The sequence below is a fragment of the Protomyctophum bolini genome (assembly GCF_963924005.1).
Source record: "Protomyctophum bolini genome assembly, chromosome: 11".
NCBI lineage: Eukaryota > Metazoa > Chordata > Actinopteri > Myctophiformes > Myctophidae > Protomyctophum > Protomyctophum bolini.
Genome location: NC_137872.1, coordinates 34,892,474 through 34,916,504, shown reverse-complemented (window position 1 = coordinate 34,916,504; position 24,031 = coordinate 34,892,474). Strand labels below are relative to the sequence as shown.

The following is a 24,031-nucleotide window of genomic DNA, read 5'->3' as shown; positions in this document are numbered from 1 at the left end:
GTGTGTTAATGAACAAAACAGTGTGCGTGCCATGTGCATGCGTGCGTGCCATGTGCGTACATGCATGTGATTACGACAAGTGCGTGTGCGTGGCGTGCACACACACACACACACACACACACACACACACACACACACACACACACACACACACACACACACACACACACACACACACACACACACACACACACACACACACACACACACACACACACACACACACACACACACACACACACACACACACACACACACACACACACACACACACACACACACACACACACACACACACACACACACACACACACACACACACACACACACACCAGACCCCCTGACCCATACTCCCTGCTGAGGACCCTGAACCCCTGATCCTTGTAATGGCTCTTGAGCCAAGCCTGAGCTGGCAAAGCCCATGAGCAAAAGGGCACAGAGAGATCAGTCACAGCTGGAAAGCAGTGCTCTGTCCCCTCACAGAGCAGCAGGGCATGGAAGCCCAAAGGAAAAAGAACCCAGGCGAGGAGGAACTGAAGTGGACGGCAGAACGACAATAGAGAGAGAGAGAGCAGGAGGAGGGAGAGCATGCTAGGTTGGTTAACCCATTCTGACCGGGCACCCATTTTGGTGTTAGCATCATGTTATGCTTTAGCTATTGAAAAATAGCAGATCTACAAGCTCATATCGCGCCACCGAGTGGCGCGATACGAGCTTGTAGGTCTGCTATTTTTGAAAAATCGAAGAACGACTGACATTTTTAGAATCTGATCTCAGGTCAGAATGGGGTTAATCAGACCAGTGTGTGTCCAGTGGAAACCTCGTACGAATCTGATCTCAGGTCAGAATGGGTTAAGATGAAGCATCGATTGTCTGGGAGAGAGAGAGAGGAACGGGATCATGGAGAGATGCAGGCGAGGAGGAGGAGGAGGAGGAGGAGAGGAGGAATATGTGGGAGAGAGAGAGAGAGGGAGACGTGGTCGCTATCGGTCTTATCATGGCGGTTATACGCTTGCTTGTGAAGTCCGGTCTGGGAGAGAGGAGGGGAGGAAGGAAGGAGGTATAGGGAGGGAGGTAGGGAGGGAGGGAGGGCGGCAGGCGGCGAGGGAGGGAGGAGTGTTATTGGTTCCTCCGTGTCGTTTGTTTTCTATATTCGTCCTCCATATTGATTTTTGTTTTGTTGCTCTTGTTTGCCGTCGATGTCCGAGAGGAGGAGGGTTGATAGCGCTTTGCTAGCCGCCGAGGAGTCCCCCGTGGCCAATTTCCACCTCTCTCTCTCTCTCTCCGCAAAACAACAGCGGGGCGCAACAATATATACACCGCCACACTGTCACACAAATTAAACTGTCATAAGGCCCCACCATAACCACAATTAATGACAGGGATTAGGCAGGGCTAGAAATCTGCATTACTGAACACCTCAGGGCACACATGAGGTTTCTGGGGGGAGAAGGAGAATGAGGAGGGGAAGCATGAGGCAGTGGCAGTGGAGAGAAGGAGGGAGGGAGGGTGGGAGGGAGATGGCGAGATGAGGTTGAGACGGCGTGGAGAGAGGACGCGGGGGGACGCAACGCATTGGAAGTACAGTGTATGGATGCTCAGGGCTAAGAGCAAAGCTTAGTGTTAACCCATTTTGACTCTGGGAACGATTCGGCCAAATGTCTTCTAATCTAAACCCTGCACTGCTTTCTTGAAAAAGCGACGTTTTTCAAGTCGTTCTCAAACACTCTCATGTCACTCTTCACGATTCTTGAAAAAAAATAGCAGACCTACAAGCTCGTATGAGCTTGTAGATCTGCTATTTTTCAATAGCTATAAAGCATATAACATAGTGCTATATATAACACCAAGAGGGGCTTCCCCGCCCACAATGGGTTAACAGGCCGCTTGGAACACAAGATCAATCATTTCGGCCCTGAACATAAATATGGCAGCTGGCCGGTGCAGGCCGTTAATAGGCTCCATCTTATATACCCCAAACTGTAGCGCGAGCCCCCATAACATGATTAACATCAGCGGAAGAGGTTCATCGCTAAATGGCCCAATGTGATATGGCAGCACAAAATGGGCTGATGTGGGAATTAAATTAAATTTCCATGGGAGGCAAAGATTGCTCCCGCGGAAAATTAATGACTTCATTTGAAAAAATTAAAGTGCGCGTGCGCCGTGCGTGTGTGTGTGTGTGTGTGCTGTGCGCGTGTACGCGCTTTGAGTAACAGGGTAAAAAAAAAAAAAAAAGATCATATTTGCATATGTGTGTGGAAGTGCTTCAGAAGATGGATGAGTGTGGTCAAACGCTACAACTCGCTGGTTGATGAAGTCCACGCCACGGCGGCGTGCATGTGTCTTCAGCTGATCCCAGGTCAGCCGTGAGGATGAGAACAACGTCTGCGGCGTTCGGTCTCCAACAGACAGACCGCTACACACACACACACACAATGCATCCTCACACATCACCTTCAACCTCTCTATAGCCCATTCTGACCTGAGATCAGATTCTAAAATTGTCTGACAGTTGTCTGACAGTTTTCTGAAAAAGCTATGTTTCTATGTCAGTCGTTCTTCGATTTTTTTTTCAAAAATAGCAGACCTACAAGCTCGTAGCGCGCCACTCGGTGGCGCGCTACGAGCTTGTAGATCTGCTATTTTTCAATAGCTATAAAGCATAGCATGATGCTATAACACCAAAAGGGGTACCCGCTCAAAATGGGCTAGGGCATACCGACAGCCAGCCAGAGAGAGAGAGAGAGAGAGAGAGAGAGAAATAACAGAGGAGAGAAATGAGAAAAGGAAATATTACAGGCTATGCGTAAACTATAAATTAGCCATTCTGTATATAGCGCCACGTCATCCCCGACCGCACACAGCACACCGCCGTGTAACGATTTGGAAACAGCAAATTATTCCACTGTAGTGTCAACGGAAGGAAAGACGAGGGCTAGGGGGGGTGGGGGGGGTGAAGAAGACCGTTGCAACGGAGAGGACTCTATAAACACTGAAAACTGGTTCCCCAGAGCTTTCTCTCTGGTGGGTGGGTTGAGGGAGGGAGGAGGGCACACACACACATACAAATGCACAGTACACATATAGAAATAATGGGGACTGAGGCCATGCATGAGAGTCTTCTCCTGGCTGAGACCAAACGGTAGAGTGCCTCTGATTATTGCGCAGCCATAGAGAGAGAGAGACCGTATGAAGAAAAAGGATTAGCGTGACCTTGATGAGCACCCCCCCCCCTCGCCCTCGCCCTCCCCCCCCCCCCCCCCCACCCCACTCCACCACCCCCGGGCCCTCTCAAGCTTTTATATTTGCCCGGCTCTCCGTGCGGACGCCGTTAATTGGATACATTTACGGGCGTCTGGGAACCGAGCGTAACGAAGAAGAAGAAGAAGAAACTCGGTGTTGGCCATAGAGTGGCTGCGGTGAAAAGAGGTGTGATGTATGGACACTATGGACGTCTGCCAACAATGGACAGAAATCCTTGAACAGTCCCAGGGGTCAGAGTAGAGGGCCGTCCTCAAAGACCTCAATGCTGTGTAAGCTATATAGTACACACTGTGAAATCCTCAGTTTATTTATCCACATAACCAAATGGACCTTTACGGGGTCCCAAATATGGGCTATATATATATGCACACAGAATAACTCTCACTTCTTCACAGGTGTTACCGATGATACCATGATTTCAAGGACCCCCATAACTCTGAGAGTGTACAAATGGAACCGAAGTGTCCATTTGGTTCAATTTGTCCACTCTCAGAGTTACAGACCTGTACAGGGACCATTTGGAACCCACTCAAGGACACTTTGAGACACACTGGTGTTAGCAGAGTGTTTCCAATGAGTCAACATGCACAATAGCAGCACCCTTGCTCTGTTTGACCAGAATGGAACAGAGCCTTCATTAGTGTCATCACAGGTAACACCTGTGAAGGAAGTATAGGGAAGGGGCCCAAGTTCTTTACAAAATGGCGTGTATACAACAGGAGGATTTCACTGTGCTCTTCTTTATGTGTACTGTACTTCTACACACTCCTTCAGTGTTCTTTTAACTCTTTTAAAACTTCCTCTCTCAGAGTTTAAGGGACACATTTCATGGTCCATAAGTGTTTGTACACGGATGTGCGCACGGGAGTGGTGTTTGCATGTGTGTGTGTGCGTGTGCTTGCGTGCACACGCACGTGCGCGTGTGTGTGTTTATGTGGTGTGAAGGTGGCAACACCTGGTATACTTACTTCAGTGGGTTTAATTTTTTGCTACATTATGCATGCATTTATCCCCGTGAGTAAATTAATGTAATAATGCATGCACAGAAGCACACACACACACACACACACACCCCCCCCCCCACACACACACACACACACACACACACACACACAGTGTCTATACCTTGTCAGCAGAAGCCAGCAGGTCGTCTGCCATCTTGTCCAGGTCGTGGGAGCCTTGCCTGTGTAGATGAAGCACGTCGTCTCTTTGACGACACCTGGCTCCACTTCATTTATCTCTCACACGGTTCTGAACAAGGAGGACAGGGTTGGTGAGGATGGCAGAATGAAGAAGAAGAACAACAACAACAACAACAACAACAACAACAACAACAACAAAATGTAGGACTCGGTCATCTTGTACAGTGCAGACATTGGCACTCTCATGCATATTGTCACAGTCAGTCACAGACTTTGCTCGTCTAGGTGTTGTATTTCTACGTTGTGTTCTAGTCGTTTTGGTTGTTCTTGTCTTCCCCAGGTGTTTCTCATGTGTAATCAGCCCTCTTGTGTATACAGTGTATTAGTCTTGTTCCCCAGTCAGTCCTTGTCGAGTCATTGTTTGGCGTCACTTCATGTTCAGTGTTGTAGTTTGTGTTTGTGATGTTTTCTCAGTTCTTGTAATAAATCCCCAATATTGGATTTTGAACTATAATGCCTGCCTTGCTGTCCTGCATTTGTGGTCCTCGCCACACCAACCAGAACGTGACACATTATAGGGCAATGTTTCAAAAGGGCACTACACGCAGGAAAGAAAAATACTTACAGCCAAGTCTCGACACATTTTGGCTGAACTGAAAAGTATACTGTGAGGTTTATATGAAGGGGAGAGAAAGAAAAAAAAATCTCTCCAGCCGATTCCTGGAAATTAATCCTCGGCATTGGTTCCTTGAATGAGTGGCCTGCGGCCATGGCAGCCCGAGCACGCTTTTTATCGCTTGTCGGCATGGTAGCGGTAACCTGAAACCTTTCAGGGGGGAAGAACATAGCGCTAAACCAATTATAACACTGCTTTAACCGGTTGCCACGGTGACCAAGTACATTTTAGCAGGGTCAGACTGGGTGTAGTGACAGCTTAGTGCGTTTTATGTCCTCCTCTGACCGTTCGACAACAACTTAAACGGCCAACACACAAACTCACGCACACAGCTGGGAAATAATAATGGAGGCAAAGTTTGGAGCCTCCCGTTCTTTTCGGAGCCTCTGTTATGAGCGCACGCACGCGCACACACGCGCACGCACGCACACGCAAACGCGCTCCTCCACTCCTTTCAATCGTCAAAGCAAATAGAAAGAATTTTCAGCACAGTCCAGTAATCATGAAACAGATCCGACACACACACACACACACACATCTTGAGAAATAACATTCCTCGTTCTGGCCTGCTGTGCATCGTTGGTTGGATGGAAGGCAGCTGCTCCGTTGGCCTATGGCATTTGAATAGACAAGCCAGTAAAGTGAGGGGGGGGGTGGGTGGGTGGGTGGGTGGGGGGGGGGGGGGGAGGGGAGGGTGCGGACAGAAGGTGTATGCTTGACAAATTTCTCCTCTGGTTTGGTTCTTGTTAGCCGGGGCGGCACATGTGTTTGGAATCTTTTCTTCTTTTTCTTTTTTCTTTTTTTAAGATAATGCAAAACGGAAGATGATGCAAAACAGAAGATATAATAATGCAAAGCGTAAAAAGAATGCAAAACAGCCCAGCAAATAACACAAATGGAAATAAAAAAATCTGAGTGACTCCCAGTGGGGTATTTTTTTTTAAATAAATAAGGATTCAGTTGCAATAGATACGCGACTGCTTTTAGTTACAGTAGCAGCATGGCACGCCTCTATTCACAAAGCAGTCCTCTGTTAGAGCGGTTCCTTTATGAGCTCATTTGTCTCTCCTCTATAGAGTGCTGCAGAGGAGTGTTAACCCATTTAGACTATATGAATGAGGCCCATTCCACAAAATGCCTTCTAACTAAACCCTGACAGTTTTCTGGAAAAACCTTCTGTTCCTATATCAGCGGTGACATGTGAGCACCTTTTTCATGTCAAGGACCCCCCCCAGGAATTATCTGTATTTGGTTGCGGACCCCCCATCTGAAAATATGTCAAAGATTTGAGTTAAAAACGTTTGCTCTGAAAGAATATATTCAAAGATTTGCGCCACATTTTCACGACTTTTCAAAAAATAGCAGATCTACAAGCTCGTAGCGCGACAGTGCCGCGCTATGAGCTTGTAGATCTGCTATTTTTCAATAGCTAAAGTATGACATAAATGCTTGAAACACCAGAAAGGGGTTCCCGTGCAGAATGTGTTAAGCCATCTATCTGTTTCCCCTGTATCGCATGGGGACACGGCCCACCATCTCTCTCTCTCTCTCTCTCTGATGAAGACGCCCACTTAAACAGCAATTAACCCATTCTGACCCGAGATCAGATTCATACGAGGTTTCCACTGGACACACACTGGTCTGATGAACCCATTCTGACCTGAGATCAGATTCTAAAAATGTCAGTCGTTCTTCGATTTTTCAAAAATAGCAGACCTACAAGCTCGTAGCGCGCCACTCGGTGGCGCGCTATGAGCTTGTAGATCTGCTATTTTTCAATAGCTAAAGCATAACATGATGCTAGCACCAAAATGGGTTCCCGTTCAGAATGGGTTAAGATGCATTTCCTGGCTCTGTGCTTTATAATTTCCCCATTCGAGCGGCGAAGACATCAATATTCCGCTGACACGGCCTCTAAATCACCAAGGTTCAATCTCGCCAGCGCCTATCAGATGAGCGAGAGACCCACAGTGTGGCACGGGGGGGCTCTCTCGCACGCACACACACGCGCACGCACGCACACGCACGCACGCAACCCTAAAACTCGAGGACAGAGGACATATGCACATTTGAGATAATCGAGCGCACGTGCGTATACACGAGCCTGCACACAGACAACGAGCAGCAAGCATGCATGCAAACAAAACGTATATAAAGATCTCTCTCTAATTAACACCAGTCACATGATATTGCTGTAAAAAAAAAACACTGTGCTTCCACAGTTTTTTTACTGCACCCCCCCCCCCCACCACCCACCCCCCCATGTGCCTACAGCAGTGCATTTGAACTTATACAGAGACACGTGCTTAAGACTTGATTTATTCTTCGTCGTATGCCGTGTGTGTGTCGCAATTTTGTCGCGTGACACACCGTGCCGTGCGGCGCGGTGCGGTTTCGGCGCTGCACGATGGAAGTATATAAATCAGGCTTCGGCGTTGTTTTGCGAAAGGTGAACCCGCCCGGTACACACGGTGTGTGTGTGTGTGTGTGATGCAACACGGAGCAAGGAGGGCGACAAAGTATTGAGGATAATTCGCGCCACTAAAAAAAGGAAAACAGGGGGAGAGAGAGAGAGAGGAGAGAGAAGGAGATCACGGCGGTGTCAGCACTCTCACGCTCACCTTATTACTGTTCTCCGTCTCATGCTCAAACATGGCACTGAACACTGGGGCTGATGACAGGACGAGAGAAAGATGGAGAGAGAGAGAGACACAGAGAGAGAAGGAGAGAGAAAAGAATACGTTAAGACATTTAGGCCCGACGTCGAAATAAATAAAGTCTTCTGAAAGAATATATATTCAAAGATTTGTGCCACATTTTCATGGGTTTTTCTAAAATAGCAGACCTACAAGCTCGTAGCGCGCCACTCAGTGGCGCGCTATGAGCTTGTAGGTCTGCTATTTTTCAATAGCTAACTAATGCTTAGTTAAAACAACCAAAACGGGTTCCCGCCCAAAATGGGTTAAAACAGAGGGAAAAAGAGAATACAAAATAATCATTAGATAGAGATATACGTACAGTACTTATGTGTTTAGTTTTGTTTGTTTGTTTGTATGATTCTTTTGCTTAGCATTTTTTTCTCCCAATGTCAATTCCCGAATTCGGCACACACACTTACACACTGTAATCTTGTCACTGCTGACCCCTACTGGTCGGTCAGAGGGATGGTACATTTGAAACCACTCCAATACACATGACATAACTTGCTTCTTTCTTTTCACGTGGCCATAGAGGAGCCTCGCTGGGAGGATATACAGTATGGCACAAACATGGCGGAGGAACACCTTATTCCTCATAGTTCAACAACACTGTTAACAGACCAACCTGTATATGGATGGCTAGTGCAGTGACAAAGAACAGCCTCTCTGTAGGAGCCGATCTACAATAGGCCATCACATCATGTATGTGCCATCATGCCATGTCTAACATTCCTGTTAGTGTGCTTTGTCACCCCCTACAGACGTGGCAGAGAGGACAGAAATACCTGACCATCAGAGAGGGCCAGGTGTTGTTGATTGGAGGTTCACAGTTTTTTACGTCTGGTTTTTGTTCTACACCTCAACTTTTTTCAACTTTAACCTTTCGTCTGGACATTCCTCATTTCCCTTTTTTGGGTCACGTTTGCTGCACAAAGCCAGTCAGCTGGAAAAAGGTACTCTCTCAATCAACCACCACGAGAACAAAAGGTCTCTACACTCTCCGTCTCCCACAAACAGAACCCATTGTGTTTGTTGGAGCGCTCGGGTATACCGCGGAGGATTCTAAACCCCATTTCTCCACAGTGGTGCATGGGTATAGGAACTTTTTACCTCCGTTTTTGTTAACTGAGGTGTCTCAGCACACAGTTATGTCTTTATTATAGTGCACGGTCGGTCACAGGGGGCAATGGAGAGAGGGATATACGGATGACTGACAATGATGACAGAAAACCAAAAAGTTACGCAAACTGCAAAAGGTGAGCTGCCTGCCTGCTTGGCATGTCTTTATCAAGCGATGCCTTTGATAAAAAAAAGTATTTCTATTATTATATAATAAATTGACTTCGCACAGCATGACTTTCAATTTCGAGGTCGGAAAGTATACCCGTTATGTTTCCTGATCCAGCAGAACTGTAACACTGCAATGTCAACAGTGTTTATTATGGCACCTGGATGTTTCCACAGGGATCAGTTAAAGGTCTATCTATCTATCATCTATATCAGACAGACACCCATGTACTGTACTGTATGTCCCCCTGTTCTGTCCTGTCACACAGCGCCACCACCGGGGCAAGACGTGCATGTGCGTCGTAGGGCAACACGCCGCTGCTCCGCCGCTTAATAACGAGCACCTGGCTGCTCCGCCGCTTAATAACGAGCACCTGTGCGTCGTCGATGTGGATTGGCTCAGAGCTGAAGCACCGTCGGCGGCGCCCCCTCAGGTCCTGTGCCGTCATTGGCTGTATAGCACATCTCTGCTCATATAGTGCTGCCGGTCACGACACATTTCAAAGTGTACGATTTTATGTCTTTTATGTCCCTCGATTCACCCAGTGTCAATTGTCTGAAATGTAATGCTGGGCGCTATACACAGTCCCTCTGCCAACCTGGGGAAAGCAAACGGACTGATAGTCCCAGTGGCGTACTGTACGCAGTAATGACATTTTAGGGGAGGCAAAAACATCGCAGACCGTTCCGCGACCCCCCCCATGCAGGGTCCGTCGATCTCACTTCTCGAGTGCATTTTGTGGCGGCACAATCAGAAACACTTTAACACAGGTTTTCAAAGAGATTGTTCCTGCCAGGCGAGTATACTATAGCCTCGGAAACCCAGCCGTTTTTTATTTCCAGGGGGAAAAAAATAAAAAAATAAAATAGATGTTGTTTTCTCAGTTTTTTAGAATTTGTTTGAAAATTGTTAACAGTGATTTTACAGTGAACTATACTCTATATGTTGCTGAAATGCTGCCATGCCTGTGGACTGCGCTAAAAAGGTGAGAAAAGCCAGATTTATACCTAGTCATGCAAGATATAAGCTCATAACTCGCAGAATATCTACAGCTTGTAGATCTGATATCCTCTGTGTGCAACAAAAGTATAAATCAGGTGTACGGTAGGTAGTACAGTCCCACACACTGAGCCCAACAACCACAACACTGGGTCTGGTTCATTCCTCAGTCCAACAGTCATTAAGACAAAAACCGCTCTCAAAGGGCGCCTACGGACGGCTGCAATTCGAAACTGCGGCCTCCGTAAAATCGGAATCCCCCCCCACCCCCTTTTCCCCTCACTGTATATGTTTATTTTCCCTTTTTACCTCCCTTTAATATGATGAATTCCCGTTCTGTTCATATAAGTGTCTATTTGTAGTACGTCTCTAAATGTTTTTGATGAATTGAACAAGGTGGACGGACCCTCTTGTAAACAAGTGTAATGCTTAATTGGGTCGTCCCACTCACAGTTAACAGTCTTTGTATTGAGTTTGTGCTTGAAATGTACTGCAATTCTGCAAACCGTTAATAGATATTTCAATCAATCAATCAATCAATCAAACCCACTCAGTGGCAAAGAGAGAGAGAGAGCCTGTCCGGGGGTCTTTCCAGGGTACATACATCCTGTGGGGGGACAGGGGAGTGTGCTGTACTGTATATTATTTATATACTGTACGTGTTGCTTATTTATACACTGTATGTGTCGCTGTGTCGTCCTTCTGGCCCCCACAGTGCCTCCCTCAGAGGGGCTGTCAGGACGGCCTGCGTCGTCTACTACTACAGTACCTCTGCCTCTGTCTGGTCTTTAACGGAATGCTCCTGAGAGCCTGCTGCGTGGAGAGGAAAACGCGATGCCAGGGCACTTGCCTTAAAGCTACACAATACGTGTGTGTGTGTGTGTGTGTGTGTGTGTGTGTGTGTGTGTGTGTGTGTGTGTGTGTGTGTGTGTGTGGCCATTTGTTTGCTGCTGAAGAGAGATACGGTTAAGCCCCCCAGAGTCGCACACACACACTAGAAGCGATTTAAGTTCAAACACACAGCCTAGTTAGAAACTAAGTGGGCAGTGAATCCTAATTTACTTGTTTTTTTTTTTCCCTTTCCATTTTCTCGACAAAACTACACACACCCAACGGTTGCGTTTTAGAGATACTCATACTGTATACTCTCTACCGCAACACACATATTTCAGGTCCCGTGACAATTCATATCGTGAAAAGTGGATGCAGGACTCATTGCTCATCTCATACAAATACGCCTGCCTTGCTAGAGTTAATATTCTTTCTACAGGCCTTACAAGAAAAGGCTTGACGTTGATACAAGCTATTAAAACACTTGGAACGTGATGGAATGATTGTAGCTGCGGGGCACATGTAATAATACATTGTGTATTGCTAATAAAAGAAAATGTGACACGGTTAAAATATTCAAATGTTCACAATAATAATGATAAAGTCCATTGGCCACATAGTCTGTGCTGCTTTGACAGCGTGCTATTTCTTTATCGTCATAATAATGACTTACTGTCGCTGCTTATTTATGTTATATAACTTATTTGTTATGAACTTGAGTTAGTCATGTATGTATTTTACTAATTGGTCAAGCTGGAACTGATTATAATGTGTAGTTTCACAGCAAGCCACAAGCGTGTTACACTGATACACTTCCTCTCACTAAGGAGCGTACTGTTTGAACGTGTCGCGGGATGGAACAAGGTTGTTTAACTTCTGTAATATGTGAATACGTTACTTCAAGTGTCTTGTCTTCCTCATGTTTATATGTTGACTGATGTCTTGATTCTATTCCAGTTGTGTTCCGTTTGTCGGCCAATATGGACTTCCTCATTCCCTTTGGCTAAGTGCAGCCAGCGAGGTGTGTTTTGTTTGGTCAAAGTTTTAAAGTATTTAATTAATACAGTAGCCTAAGACAGAAATGATTTTGGTTTCATTACTGGTTGTTAATAAGTGTGAATTTGAAAATGTCACAAACAAATGGAAAGGCACAACAGAGTAAAGATGCAGCAACTGCTACAAAGTCTCAAGGATTGTTTGGTCAATTTGACCATGTTTATGATTGTTGGAAGGCTCAAGCTAGGGCGACTAAAAGGGCTGTCATAAACAACGCATCAATTTGCATCCTTACAAGGACACATGATTTAAATTGAACACAAGCTATAGTTGAATTGAGCAATGTTTATGACGCCATACAGAATAATTGATAGTCCAGAGCCTGATATGTGTCACAATTTGGACAAATCCATACTGGTTACAAGACATGTTGTTCATAATAATACAAGTTAAGATTCAAAGAGCAGAAAAGCTTCAAAGCTTCAAACCAAACTATAGCCCAGACTTTATATGGAAAGGAGAGCTATACCCACAGAGGAGGTTTTAGTGGAAGAGGTCACTGATAATGATCCAGAACTTCACAAGGTCAAGGTGTACAACACAGTGGCAAAAGAAGGAAAGGCCCCGGCCACGTGTATAACATGTGGGTGGCGGTGCCTGGATGGGAACCGCAAGGTTGCCAGTTCTAACCAGGGCTCCCCCAGAGTTACTGTCGAAGTGTCCTTAAGCAAGACACTGAACCCCTGATTGCTCCCGGTGTGCTAGTTGGTGCCTTGCATGGTTTCTGCTGCCATCGGTGTGTGAATGGGTGAATGTAATGCACAATCTATGTAAAGCGCCTTGGATAAAGGCGCTATATAAATGCACCATTTACCACACAAAGGATGCAAAGGAAGAAGGGACGTTACCACGCCTCAATGAGATATCTGATTGGGAAGGAGATGCCAAAGCCATTACATGTCTGACGAGCCATGCTCAACAAATCAAGGGTCTTGCCTATCAGAAAGGTGAAGCCACAAGTGTTGAGCAGAGAAAGGAAGTAGAACAGCAGAGTGAAGCATTAATTCAGCAGAGAAATTGACATAAAGCAACGCATATAGGAAGTCAAGCCTAAAGCTAAAATGAAGAAGGTGCAAAAGTAAAGCAATTGAAGCAACGTCGTCAATGTGTTGAGTACAGTGGGCCTTTAACAAAATGTAGCCTTCACCCTTCAAGTTAAGAGACCACCTGCTTCTGTTAAAAAAAAACCCAGGAAGCGGCAGCAGGTAGAAAGCAGCCTACAATGGCAAAGGATCAAGGTGGAAAAGAGAATGGTGGGAGGAAAGCAAAGATGAGAAGTGGAGAATGCAAAGAGGAAGAAAAAAAGGTCAAATTAAAATAGTTCCACAGAGGACATGTCAGGGTGGGAGAAGGAAGACTTGGCAGACCACCTGAAAGTAATTCATTGCTTTAAATGTTCTGCTCGACAAAGTGAGACACAATAGTGAGCCACCATGTTTGGCAAGGTTGTTTGTTAAGTGTTGACGCTTAACTGAAGCCACTATCTCCCTGGTAAATCCCGTTTTATTTATCTGCACTTAAAGATAGTTATTTATATATAACACAATTGACTGCTTAAACACATTTCAAGGTCAAGGGTTCCAAACTTATATACACAGGTATGTCCTTTAAAATGGAAAATATAAATCTAAAGTCCACATTACGGTACACCAACATGCTCCTTCAGAGTCTGTCAACATTTAGAATGAGAGAACTGTAGTCACTTCTGTACTTGAATAATTATCCGCACACCCACATGTACTGTATGTCTGCTTTGCAAATGGATGTAAAAGGGAAATATTTGATAAAGCATCTTCAAAGAGTAATTGTTTATAGTTTATTGTACACCCTTTGAAAGTAAATAGGGTTGCTTCTGCTGAGGCAGAATTTAAGCGTTCATGATTTTCTTTCTATGAATATGGATTTTCCAAATGTGTATTAAGGTGATAATAAATCCCAGGTGATTTGGTGGGAGTGTCGCTGCCATAATGTATTGTAATTTTGCTTATTTATTGTTATAGAATTTATTTGTTATGAACTTGAGTTAGTCATGTATATGTATTCTACCGGAAGGTCTAATTGGTCAAGCTGGAACTCTATATAAGGTGTAGTTTCACAGCAAGCCACAAGCGTGTTACACTGATACACTTCCTCTCACATAAGGAGCGTACTGTTTGAGCGTGTCGCGGGATGGAACAAGCTTCCCTTTTGCTAAACGTCTGTAATATGTGAATACGTTACTTCAAGTGTCTTGTCTTCCTCATGTTTATATGTTGACTGATGTCTTGATTCTATTCCAGTTGTGTTCCGTTTGTCGGCCAATATGGACATTCCCTTTGTCATGTCGTACAATGTTCATGTTTTTTGTTTGTATACATGTATTCATGCTTCATTTCATACAGTTTTACGTTGGAGATTGTTTGCAAATGAGAGCGCAAATATAAGCCACCACCAGTACACGGGACGAGCTGTGTCATTCTTCGACCAAAGGCAGTGCCACTTACCTTCTAGCCAGATGCATAACTTGAAATCAAAAGCTCATACTGCTAAGAGCAACTACTGTATCGCTTAACGTTTAGACGCGCCAAAACAGTTTTTTTAGTAACATTTTCGTATCATGGGGATTAAGATGCTACGGATAGCGATGAAATATAAATTGTTTTTGTGCTCTAGTGGCTATTTTTGCAACACTTTTCAACACTTGATTATGCCGGTATATCAGTATAAAAACATAACGTTGATGGTGCTGTCCAAAAAGAAAGACGAGTGGTGAGGAGAGAGAGGGGGAGATAAATCTGAGAATGTACGGAGAGAGAAAAATAATAAGTATAGCATCGTGCCTATTCTGTTATACCACTTTCATGTAAAAACTGTCCCTTAGGCCTCCTGGCATTCCAGTCTCTGTATATACAGTAGACCATCATTATTATTATTAATATGATATTTACCAGATCCAAATGGGACTCCCAGTGCGCGGCACACATCCCTACTGCCGCTGCGTCTCTCTTTCATGCTTTTATATGCAGTTTAAAATAATAATTCCACTAATGAGCATGTGAATAAATCGATGTGTCAAGATAAGACGGGCTAACTGTTGGACACGAGGAGCTATTAAAGCTACAGGAGGAAGACGTGAATGATGCCCGAGCAGCATTGGCACCTGATCCCCCCCGTTTCCATCGAAATCAACACAATATAGCTCATGTTCAACATGGTACTGTATATGGTACTGTAGACGCCATTTCTGAGGGACTGAGGGACTCCACATCAAGGTTAAACAATGTGGCCCAGATGATCAATATATTGCATTGGGCAAGTGCCGTTTTCTTTGCACCGAGAGGAGGCCGTGGGGAAAGAGCAAGCAATAAAATAAATGACACCTTCTTACTGATATAGTGTCTCTTCCTAATACATGGCACCTTTTGGAGCAGCAACATGCCGGTGTCTCCGGCGGCCGCGTGTCGCAGTGGGCGAGATGCCGGTGTCTCTGGCCGGTGGCATGTCACAGACTGGTGGCTAAGGCAAAGCGCCATATATGGCTATTGAGCGGCATATGTCGCTTTGGAGCGGCATGTGACACTTCAAAGCGACATATGTGGCATATATGTTGCGCGTTGCTTTAGTTTAGGATCCTGCTGTCACTCGTCTGCCTTTCAATTATTTGCGAGACAAAAAAACAAGCTTACTGTATGTCACTGCTAGTGCAAAAACTAACAGTGCCAAAACTCTGGTTGTTTAGGTATAGTTTTAATCTCTCGGAAGGGATTTAAAATATTATCCTTACGATGCTTACGAGTGCTCTTCCTTACAAGCGTTCCTCCACTATACTTTGTTTGAGCTGTGCTGGAAATACGTTTTTTTTTATGAGCTCGACGGTCACATCAAGTAGGATTAACTTTTCATTGTCATCATGAAAGTTTCTTGAATTTTGACGGAGAAAGTTAATTAACACACACACACACACACACACACACACACACACACACACACACACACACACACACACACACACACACACACACACACACACACACACACACACACACACACACACACACACACACTTGTGCTTCTCAAGCAGTAAAATAAGTAGCATGCCATGTTTGTGTTCAATCTACCTGGATTAAAAGGAAAGACCCTTGCTGGGCTATAAGAACATGACCCCCCCCCCTCCCATCACACACACACACACACACACACACATCTGAGAAGTCCATTCAAACCCCTCAAACATGAGGGCATATGAGGTATGCGGTCAGCTGCATGGCTGGCTCAGGGAAGAGGACGCCCCTGCCTTGCTTAGTCCCGTGGGAGGCAAATCTCAATGATTGGAGCATGGGACACAAGCTAAGGCTTGATCACCCTTTAGCTGGCCACCTTTGATGAGGGTGTATATAGTGTTGGAAGGCCCAAACACCCGCTGATTCAAAGGCACACTACCGAGGATGCTGTCCCAAAATTGACATCATACCCTATAGTTGAGAAATACACCTCCTAATGCCACTCTTTAACATCAAGGCAAATCTCATGTGAGCCCACACCATCTATTGGCACAATGGACAGCCTGAACATCACGTCCCGTGTTTTATGATTCCGATCGATTACAAAAGAAAAACTATATTTAAAAGTATTGCGTGTGATCCTGTGATGTGAGTATACTGTATACAAATATACACACGAGTACAGTAGAGCAGCTCAGACGAATAACCATTATTATTATCCATAATGTATGCATAATGGCTAAAAGGGGGTCAGGGGCAGATATGCCTTTTCAGAATAAATGATGGACTTAATACTTATATGGTTATATATTTGTCTCAGCTACTCTACTAACAATAACAACAACAGCAACAATTAAATGTCTGTGGCGAGGCTTTGGGAACAGATCTAAGGTATATAGGCTTGACGGTTGCAGCCCAATCTTGGTGAGCTCATACTGCAGCAGCAGCAACACAGAGACAGAGAGAGGTGGAGAAATATGAAGAGAGAGAGAGAGAGAGAGAGAGAGAGAGAGAGAGATAGGAGGAAAGTAAAGAAAAAAAGGGGGGGGGGGGGGCTATAGAGACAGTATGAGAGAGAGAAATGGGGGACACATCGTCACATGGTGATTCTAAAGTGCACATGCGGGCAATAAGCAGCCAATTTGAGCTGCTTTCCAGCGGCTGCCATGCTTCACCCTATAGTTCCTTTGATCCTCTCTCGCTCTGTCCATCTCTCCACACGGCGATTAATGGCCGGGAGGGTTGTCACGGGAACGGCGGAGTGTGGGGGGGGGGGGGGGGGGGGGGACAGGTATAGACCAGGTATAGACCTCGGCAAGGTACAAGGTACACACACACACACACACACACACACACACACATGAGGGACGAGAGAGGTAGAAACAGAGAGAGAGAGAGAGCTAAATAAAGAGAGAGAGAGAGAGCAAAACAGTGAGAGTGGCATAAGAGTGGAGGACCCCAAACCACTGTAGCACATAATTAAAAGGGCTCCTCACACACACACACACACACACACACACATTTCAACAGATCCAATAATTAAGAGCCCCCTCCACACCTCCGCAGAGACACAGCAGAGTCTTACCACTTCTGCAAGTTTTCGCCAAATTATTCTGCCTGTCATCACGGTGCCAATATCTCAACACCTTGTTCAGAAATACCCCGTGCACGTGTTTGTGTGCATGTACAGTGCAGTATGTTACAAATACGTGTGCACGTGAGAGCAATGTTGAAATCTAGTAGAACGTGTGGTTGTATTCTACTGTAACTATATACCTGGGCATAAGTCCAAATATTGGCAATCATTTATGTATTGATTCCGTGCGCTGTGCTTGAGAACCCAGAAGTATAAAAATTGTGATTCCATTCCTCCTCACATTGAATGGTATAAAACAGGTCTCAAAATCCCAACTTTAGCACATAGATGAATGCGAACAAACAGCTTTCTTCTCATATTCCCTCTTGTATAAAGAAAGACCACTTCTGGTACTAAATTTGAGGAAAGTGAAATTATTTTGAAAACTTGTTAAACGGGACATTCGGAATAATGAGTACTCTCTACTTTTGGTACTTTGAGTACATTTTGTTGCCAATACTTTTACTCAACTTGAATGCCGGACTTTTACTTGTTGATTTGTTGATTTCTACATTGCAGTATTGATAGTTTTAGTTAAGCAAAAAAAAAGGTGAGTACTTTTTTCCACCACAGCAAATTAAAACCCATTTTGGGGCGGGAACCCCTTTTTGGTGGTTACATACATTATGTTATAATTTAGCTATTGAGAAATAGCAGATCTACAAGCTCATATGAACTTGTAGATCTGCTATTTAAACCGTTCAAATGTGCCAAACGTGCCGAAAATTGTCATGATTTAGATTTTTTTTTTATTTTTTTTTCGACGTCAGGCCTAAATGGGTTAAGGCTGCTTTAATCATCTCACCTGCTAAGATGGCTTTGTGTGGCTGAAACGTGTGCCCGGCAACACAGAGAGAACAGTCGCTGAAGCCAGAGTGTTCCCACATGTCGCCATGCAGCTCTTCAGACAGCCTGCAGTCAGGAACCTTCACCGTGTTCATCGTGTTCTGGCCTGAGACGTTCACAGAGTCCTGCACCACGCTCACCTATACAGCAAAAAACAAACAAACACAGGTGTGAGAGGGAGGTTGACTGATTTAAGCAGTCACACCTGGCCTGAGTCAAACTAGAACGGGACTCAGAGCTGGGTGTGGCTGCGCACCTGTTGTGCATCATGGACTTGATCAAGGCACAACAGGTTAAATCGGTCATCTCCACAAACACTGAGGAGAGCCTCTGTCCGGACAGTGTAACTATATTTAAACTATTATTGTGATGCTTTCAAATTGTTAATCCCTTGACTTGGAGGAATAAAGCGACAAACTTAAGGAAGCTGCCTTGTCTTGTGTCCTTCCTTGCCCTGGGTAGTGACGAGGCGGTCACAACAGGTATACGTAAACACATGCAAACGTACACATACACACGCGCAAACCATAGAGTTATAGATAAACTATAAACTAGAGAGGTAAGGACCAGGAGCGACAGCCCCGCCCCCAGCTGTTCATTTCAATGGAAGTTGCTCAGTGTCGTTTTGAAGCACCTGGGCTCGGCGGCTTCAACGTTTGGCCAATCGCTCTGGGGGGGCTTGGTGCAAAAACACATACGGAGATGAGGTTTTCAATTTGACAACCGTGCCCGCAGCATCGTCTAAACTTTAAAACTTTAACTAAAAGTCAGATATATACGCCGAATTATGCAGACGGAACAGCCTGCAACAGTGTGCATCAATCAATCCAGCATGCTGTGAGTGATTAATGGTGAAATCAATACATCAGCCGTCTCCATATGGGGCCCCATTCTTCCTCCTTTCACTCTATCAGACTGCTTGCATAGTCTCAAACAAGAGAGATAATGGACATTCAAGTCAATTTGCGAGTATATTGTGTGTGTGAACGCTAGCGTGAGAGAGTGAGCGCGTGTGTGACGTCTGTGTCTGTGTGTGTGTGTGTGTGTGTGTGTGTGTGTGTGTGTGTGTGTGTGTGTCTGTGTGTCTGTGTGTCTGTGTGTGTGTGTGTGTGTGTGTGTGTGTGTGTGTGTGTGTGTGTGTGTGTGTGTGTGTGAGCGTGTTCTCTGCACGTCTTCCCCACTGACTGCACCACCTGTTCCAGACAATGTCAACCAGACTCATTCACCTCTCAACAGGACTGAGTGCAAACACACACACACACACACACACACACACACATGTACTGTATGTACTGTCCGCACACACCAGTATATGATTATGGACTAATTACTTATAGCTTAGATTGACTTGGCCCTTGATGGTTTTCATTTTGAAACTGGATAGCAAATCCAAGTAAATACTTACAAATGTCACTGTCACCTAGCTACAGTGTATGGCTAGCCCTGCAGTGCGTTAGCGAGTTCTCTCTGACAGGAACGCCTCTGCTGCACACCAACAAAACATTGCCATGCGAGGGGTCCAACTTTAGTAAAGAAAATAAGCATAACTACTTTAGCTACTCACCGAAACAAAGACTGTTTTGTGTGTTTTTCTCTCTCTGGTAAGCCTCTCAGGAACTCACCTTCTCTGAATAATATACTAGTATATTATATTGTTATAGTATTTTCTAGGCATAAAATAAAATATGTTATTTAGAGCGACCTACGTATACAGATCTGGGTCAATGGGTAAAACAATTAAAATGTATTATACAGAAAAGCTGAGAGGCTTCCCAGCCTGGAGAATAGACACAGTCTTTGTTTTTCGGTGAGTAGCAAAGTAGTTATGCTTATTCAGACCCCTCGAACGACCCCTCGAACGACAGTGGATTATTTTTGTTGTTGGTGTGCAGCAGAGGCGTTCCTGGAAGGGCTTTAGCGAGAACTCACTAACGCACTGGACAGAGGCTATACAGTATAGCCTACTGTAGCAATTTAGCTTCATAGTATGGCGCTCAATGATCTATACACTTTTGTTATGGCCTTTTGGGAGCCAGAGATAACACCAGATAAACAAACAAAGAAAATACCGTATTTTTTTTTGCTTTCTCTGCTAACAGGTTCTCAGGTACATTTACAATGTTTTGTAGTAAAGGGGTTTGGTTCACGGCTACAGATGAAAATCCCTACAACATCCCGGGAAAGTGACCTTGCTTCCGAGAGGCTCAGCCCATAAGCCTGACCCCTCTGCATTCATCCATCCATCCATCCATCCATCCATCCATCCAACTGTACTGAAAAAACGAGTTAAAAGCATACAATAAAAAAGTGCATGGCAAGCAGGAAATTGAATGTCAAGGACCCTTGTTTGCTCCCGTAGGGAGGTATGAGAGAGTTAGCCTTGAAGGGTTAGGAGGAGAGAAAGGATAGAATGAAAAAGAAAGCAACAAAAAAAAGACAGCACGAGTGGAGGGGGGAGGGGGGGGTGGATGTAAAAAGAGAAACTGAGAGAAAGGAGAGAGACAGAGAGACATAGAAAGGGGACTGTGTGAGTGAATACAGATGCAGAGATACACCGAGAGAGATGGGCAGATAAAGATGGTGGAGTAGACGGGGAGAGGCGCGCACAAAAGCAAGAGAGAGCGAGAATGAAGAGTGAGTGGGGGGGGGGGGGGAGGGGGGGGGGGGAGAGAAAGGCAGGGGACAGATAAGGAAATGGGAGTCTAGGTGTGATGTTGAGTCAGAGATGCAGGGTTCTCATCATAAACACTGCCTCGTTTCTGACAGAGAGAGGGAGAGACACAGGGGGGGGGGGGGGAAATAATGTGACTTATCTATGGAAAGGAGCATTTTGAGCAGTGTCACTGTACAGAGTATGTGGAGAGTAGGATTTTTTTCTGTGTGTGTGTGTGTGTGTGTGTGTGCGTGCGTGCGCGCCACAGTCTGGTCTGGTCTCCGCAGCTGGCTCCATTAATCACACTCCAGGGGATGCAGATCTTACTGACGCGCATCCATGGCCCCGCACGCACACGCACGCGCGCACACGCACACACACACACACACACACACACACACACACACACACACACACACACACGCACACGCACACGCACACACACACACACACACACACACACACACACACACACACACACACACACGCACACGCGCACACACACACACACACACACACACACACACACACACACACACACACACACACGCGTAAAGAAGTCTCATAACGTAGACAAAGCCATTCATATAAGACACTAATTAGGAGTGGAGTGGTGGGAGGTACAGTACGTGTAAGTGTAGAGATGGAGAGAGAGAGAGAGAGAGTGAAAGGGAGAGAGGAAACAGAGTGCAAAGGGGCATACAGTACCGTATAGGGCCATGAGTTCAACAGAGCTGGAGCTGGAATGAGCAATGTCTTTTAGAGAGAGGACGGTACATAAATGGTCAATGGTGCATTTATATAATATAGCACTTGAAGCGCTTCACCTAGATTGTGGACAGTACACCATGCAAGGCACCGACCTGCAGGAGGAGCAATTAGGGGTTCAGAGTCTCGCTGAAGGACAATTCAACACTAACCATCTGGGAGCCCCGGGGATTGTTAACTTGGAACGTTACCGTTATGGTGCGTGTCAAAGTATAGAACCCAAATGCTGGCAACACAGGCAAAGTACTTTGCAAGAGTTTAATAATGACAAAACGTTAAGGGGAAGGCTTACATAAACTGAAGCAGGCAGGACAAAAACGATAATATCCATAGGCAGGTCAAAAAGGCAAACAAAGGAGTAAGTCGTATCAAAGTCCAAAAAACAAGCAGAAGATCAAACCTGAGGAACACTGGGGAAAGATCTACTGAAAAGCAGGAGTCCGGAAAACACACCAACAATAGGTTATATACTCTATAGCAAAGAATGAGAAGAATGAGTCCAGTCTTATAGGTGGAGGCTTGATAGGGGAAGTTGGCACAGGTGAGTACAGTGAGAAGGGAATAATTGGGCTGATGAGGCAGTCGGAGACAGGTGTGTGTAGAAGCAATGGGAGGGGGGAGCGGCCAAAGTGGAAAGATGGACAGGCAGGGAGCCAGACCATAACAGTTATACGGTTCCCATTCCGTTTGCTCTAGCGGCCACTGCTGCCCTGTTTGGTACACGGTACCAGGTTTAAGGTTCAGGGCTGTGTGGTGTGGGAACTAAAAAAAGAAACGGGGAAAAAAACATGCTTAAACGAAGAATTCAGTCAGCGAGATTTCCTGTGTGCGTTGTTATAAACACAGTAGGTAATTATCACGGTGAGAGACATCTCAACGCTCGCATATGCAGTGTAAGGCACACAGCACAGCCTAATTACCGCCTATAACCTGACCAATTATTTCACTGTTTAACCAGGCACAAACTATACAGCGTCTGGTTACTCATGGGCACACACTGGCCCGCACTGACAGTCGTCATACCATTATAGTTGTCATCTACAGTCATTGTCATCTTCGCACATATCAGCATTATTTTCCCTCGCCCTCTCACCTCTCTCCTCCTCCTCCACCCTCCATCTCACCTTTTCTTCCTCATGAAGAAAGATGGTGGCGGTGGTGATGATGATAAACCACATACAGTATACATAGCATAAAGATGGTATAGTGCACACAATGATAATAAACAGGAGGGGTTGCTTAACGTATTAAGACCTATGAGGTCGATTCTACAAAATGTCTTCTTCTAAATGCTGACATGTTTCCTATACCATTGGTGCTCAAACCTTTTCATGCCAAAAGGCTGCCGACCCCCATCTGAAAATACGTTGTTCAAGGGGCCCTCCAGAAGCAAAGATAGGAGTTAAAAACGTTCGCTGTGAAAGTATAATATATCCAAAGATTCGCACAAATTGAAATGAGCAGAAAAGAGCAGATTTGAGATATCTGAGCTATGAGCTTGTAGATCTGCTGTTTTTCAACAGCTAAAAGTTTAAAATAATGGTGCCTGGGCCGTGGCTCAGCGGTCCCGGGCACCTTGGCTGGTAATCCAGTCTGGCAGTGTGCCGCGGGTTCGACTCCCGATCCCGACGGCCTTTACTGCATGTCATCCCCCCCATTTCTCTCTCCCCATTTCCTGTCAGTCCATGTAAAATAAAGGCGAAAGCCACAAAAAAAACCCATAAAAAAAAAAAAAAAAAAAAAGTTTATAATAATGGTTAAAAGTTGAGGTGACAGAGATGTGTGTTGTAGGTCTTAATGGGCTAAGGCGAAAGTAAAAACAAACAAACATGGACGATAATGAATAAGCAGTCTAATTAAATTCCCACAAACATGTATGAGTAAACGCCTCACCTCCTCACCCTCACAGTTCTTCAGAGATCAACAAGAATCTCCCCCCCAATCCTCTCCTCTGCTCCTCAAGGCGGAGGCTGAGTTTAATACACAGTTTCAGAGCGCAGATTACTTATTCATTATGCATCAATCTCTTTTGTGCCTGTTTATAATGTGTGTTTGTTTATAGATTTACGGTGTTTCGCCATGCGTGAAATGGTTCTAAAAGAAATTATCAAATGAAATTCATTAAGTTGCCAGCACCTCGTCTTCACCTTCCCTCGTCTCATTTTCAACTTCTGTTCTTTGTTTTCCTTC

General features: G+C 45.1%; 1 protein-coding gene across 1 annotated transcript in view; it reads right to left on the bottom strand.

Annotated features, from left to right (window-relative positions):
- Window positions 1–1,395: 1,395 nt before the first annotated feature.
- The window catches only part of spop (speckle type BTB/POZ protein), a gene marked incomplete at its 3' end in the record, with an annotated part of 56,575 nt that continues 33,939 nt past the window's right edge, over window positions 1,396–24,031 (bottom strand). Inside the window, 7 exon segments of the mRNA XM_080775161.1 lie at window positions 1,396–1,440; window positions 2,302–2,478; window positions 4,393–4,437; window positions 4,440–4,508; window positions 4,510–4,518; window positions 7,707–7,756; window positions 18,380–18,560. Coding sequence (XP_080631287.1) covers window positions 1,396–1,440; window positions 2,302–2,478; window positions 4,393–4,437; window positions 4,440–4,508; window positions 4,510–4,518; window positions 7,707–7,756; window positions 18,380–18,560 — 576 coding nt within the window.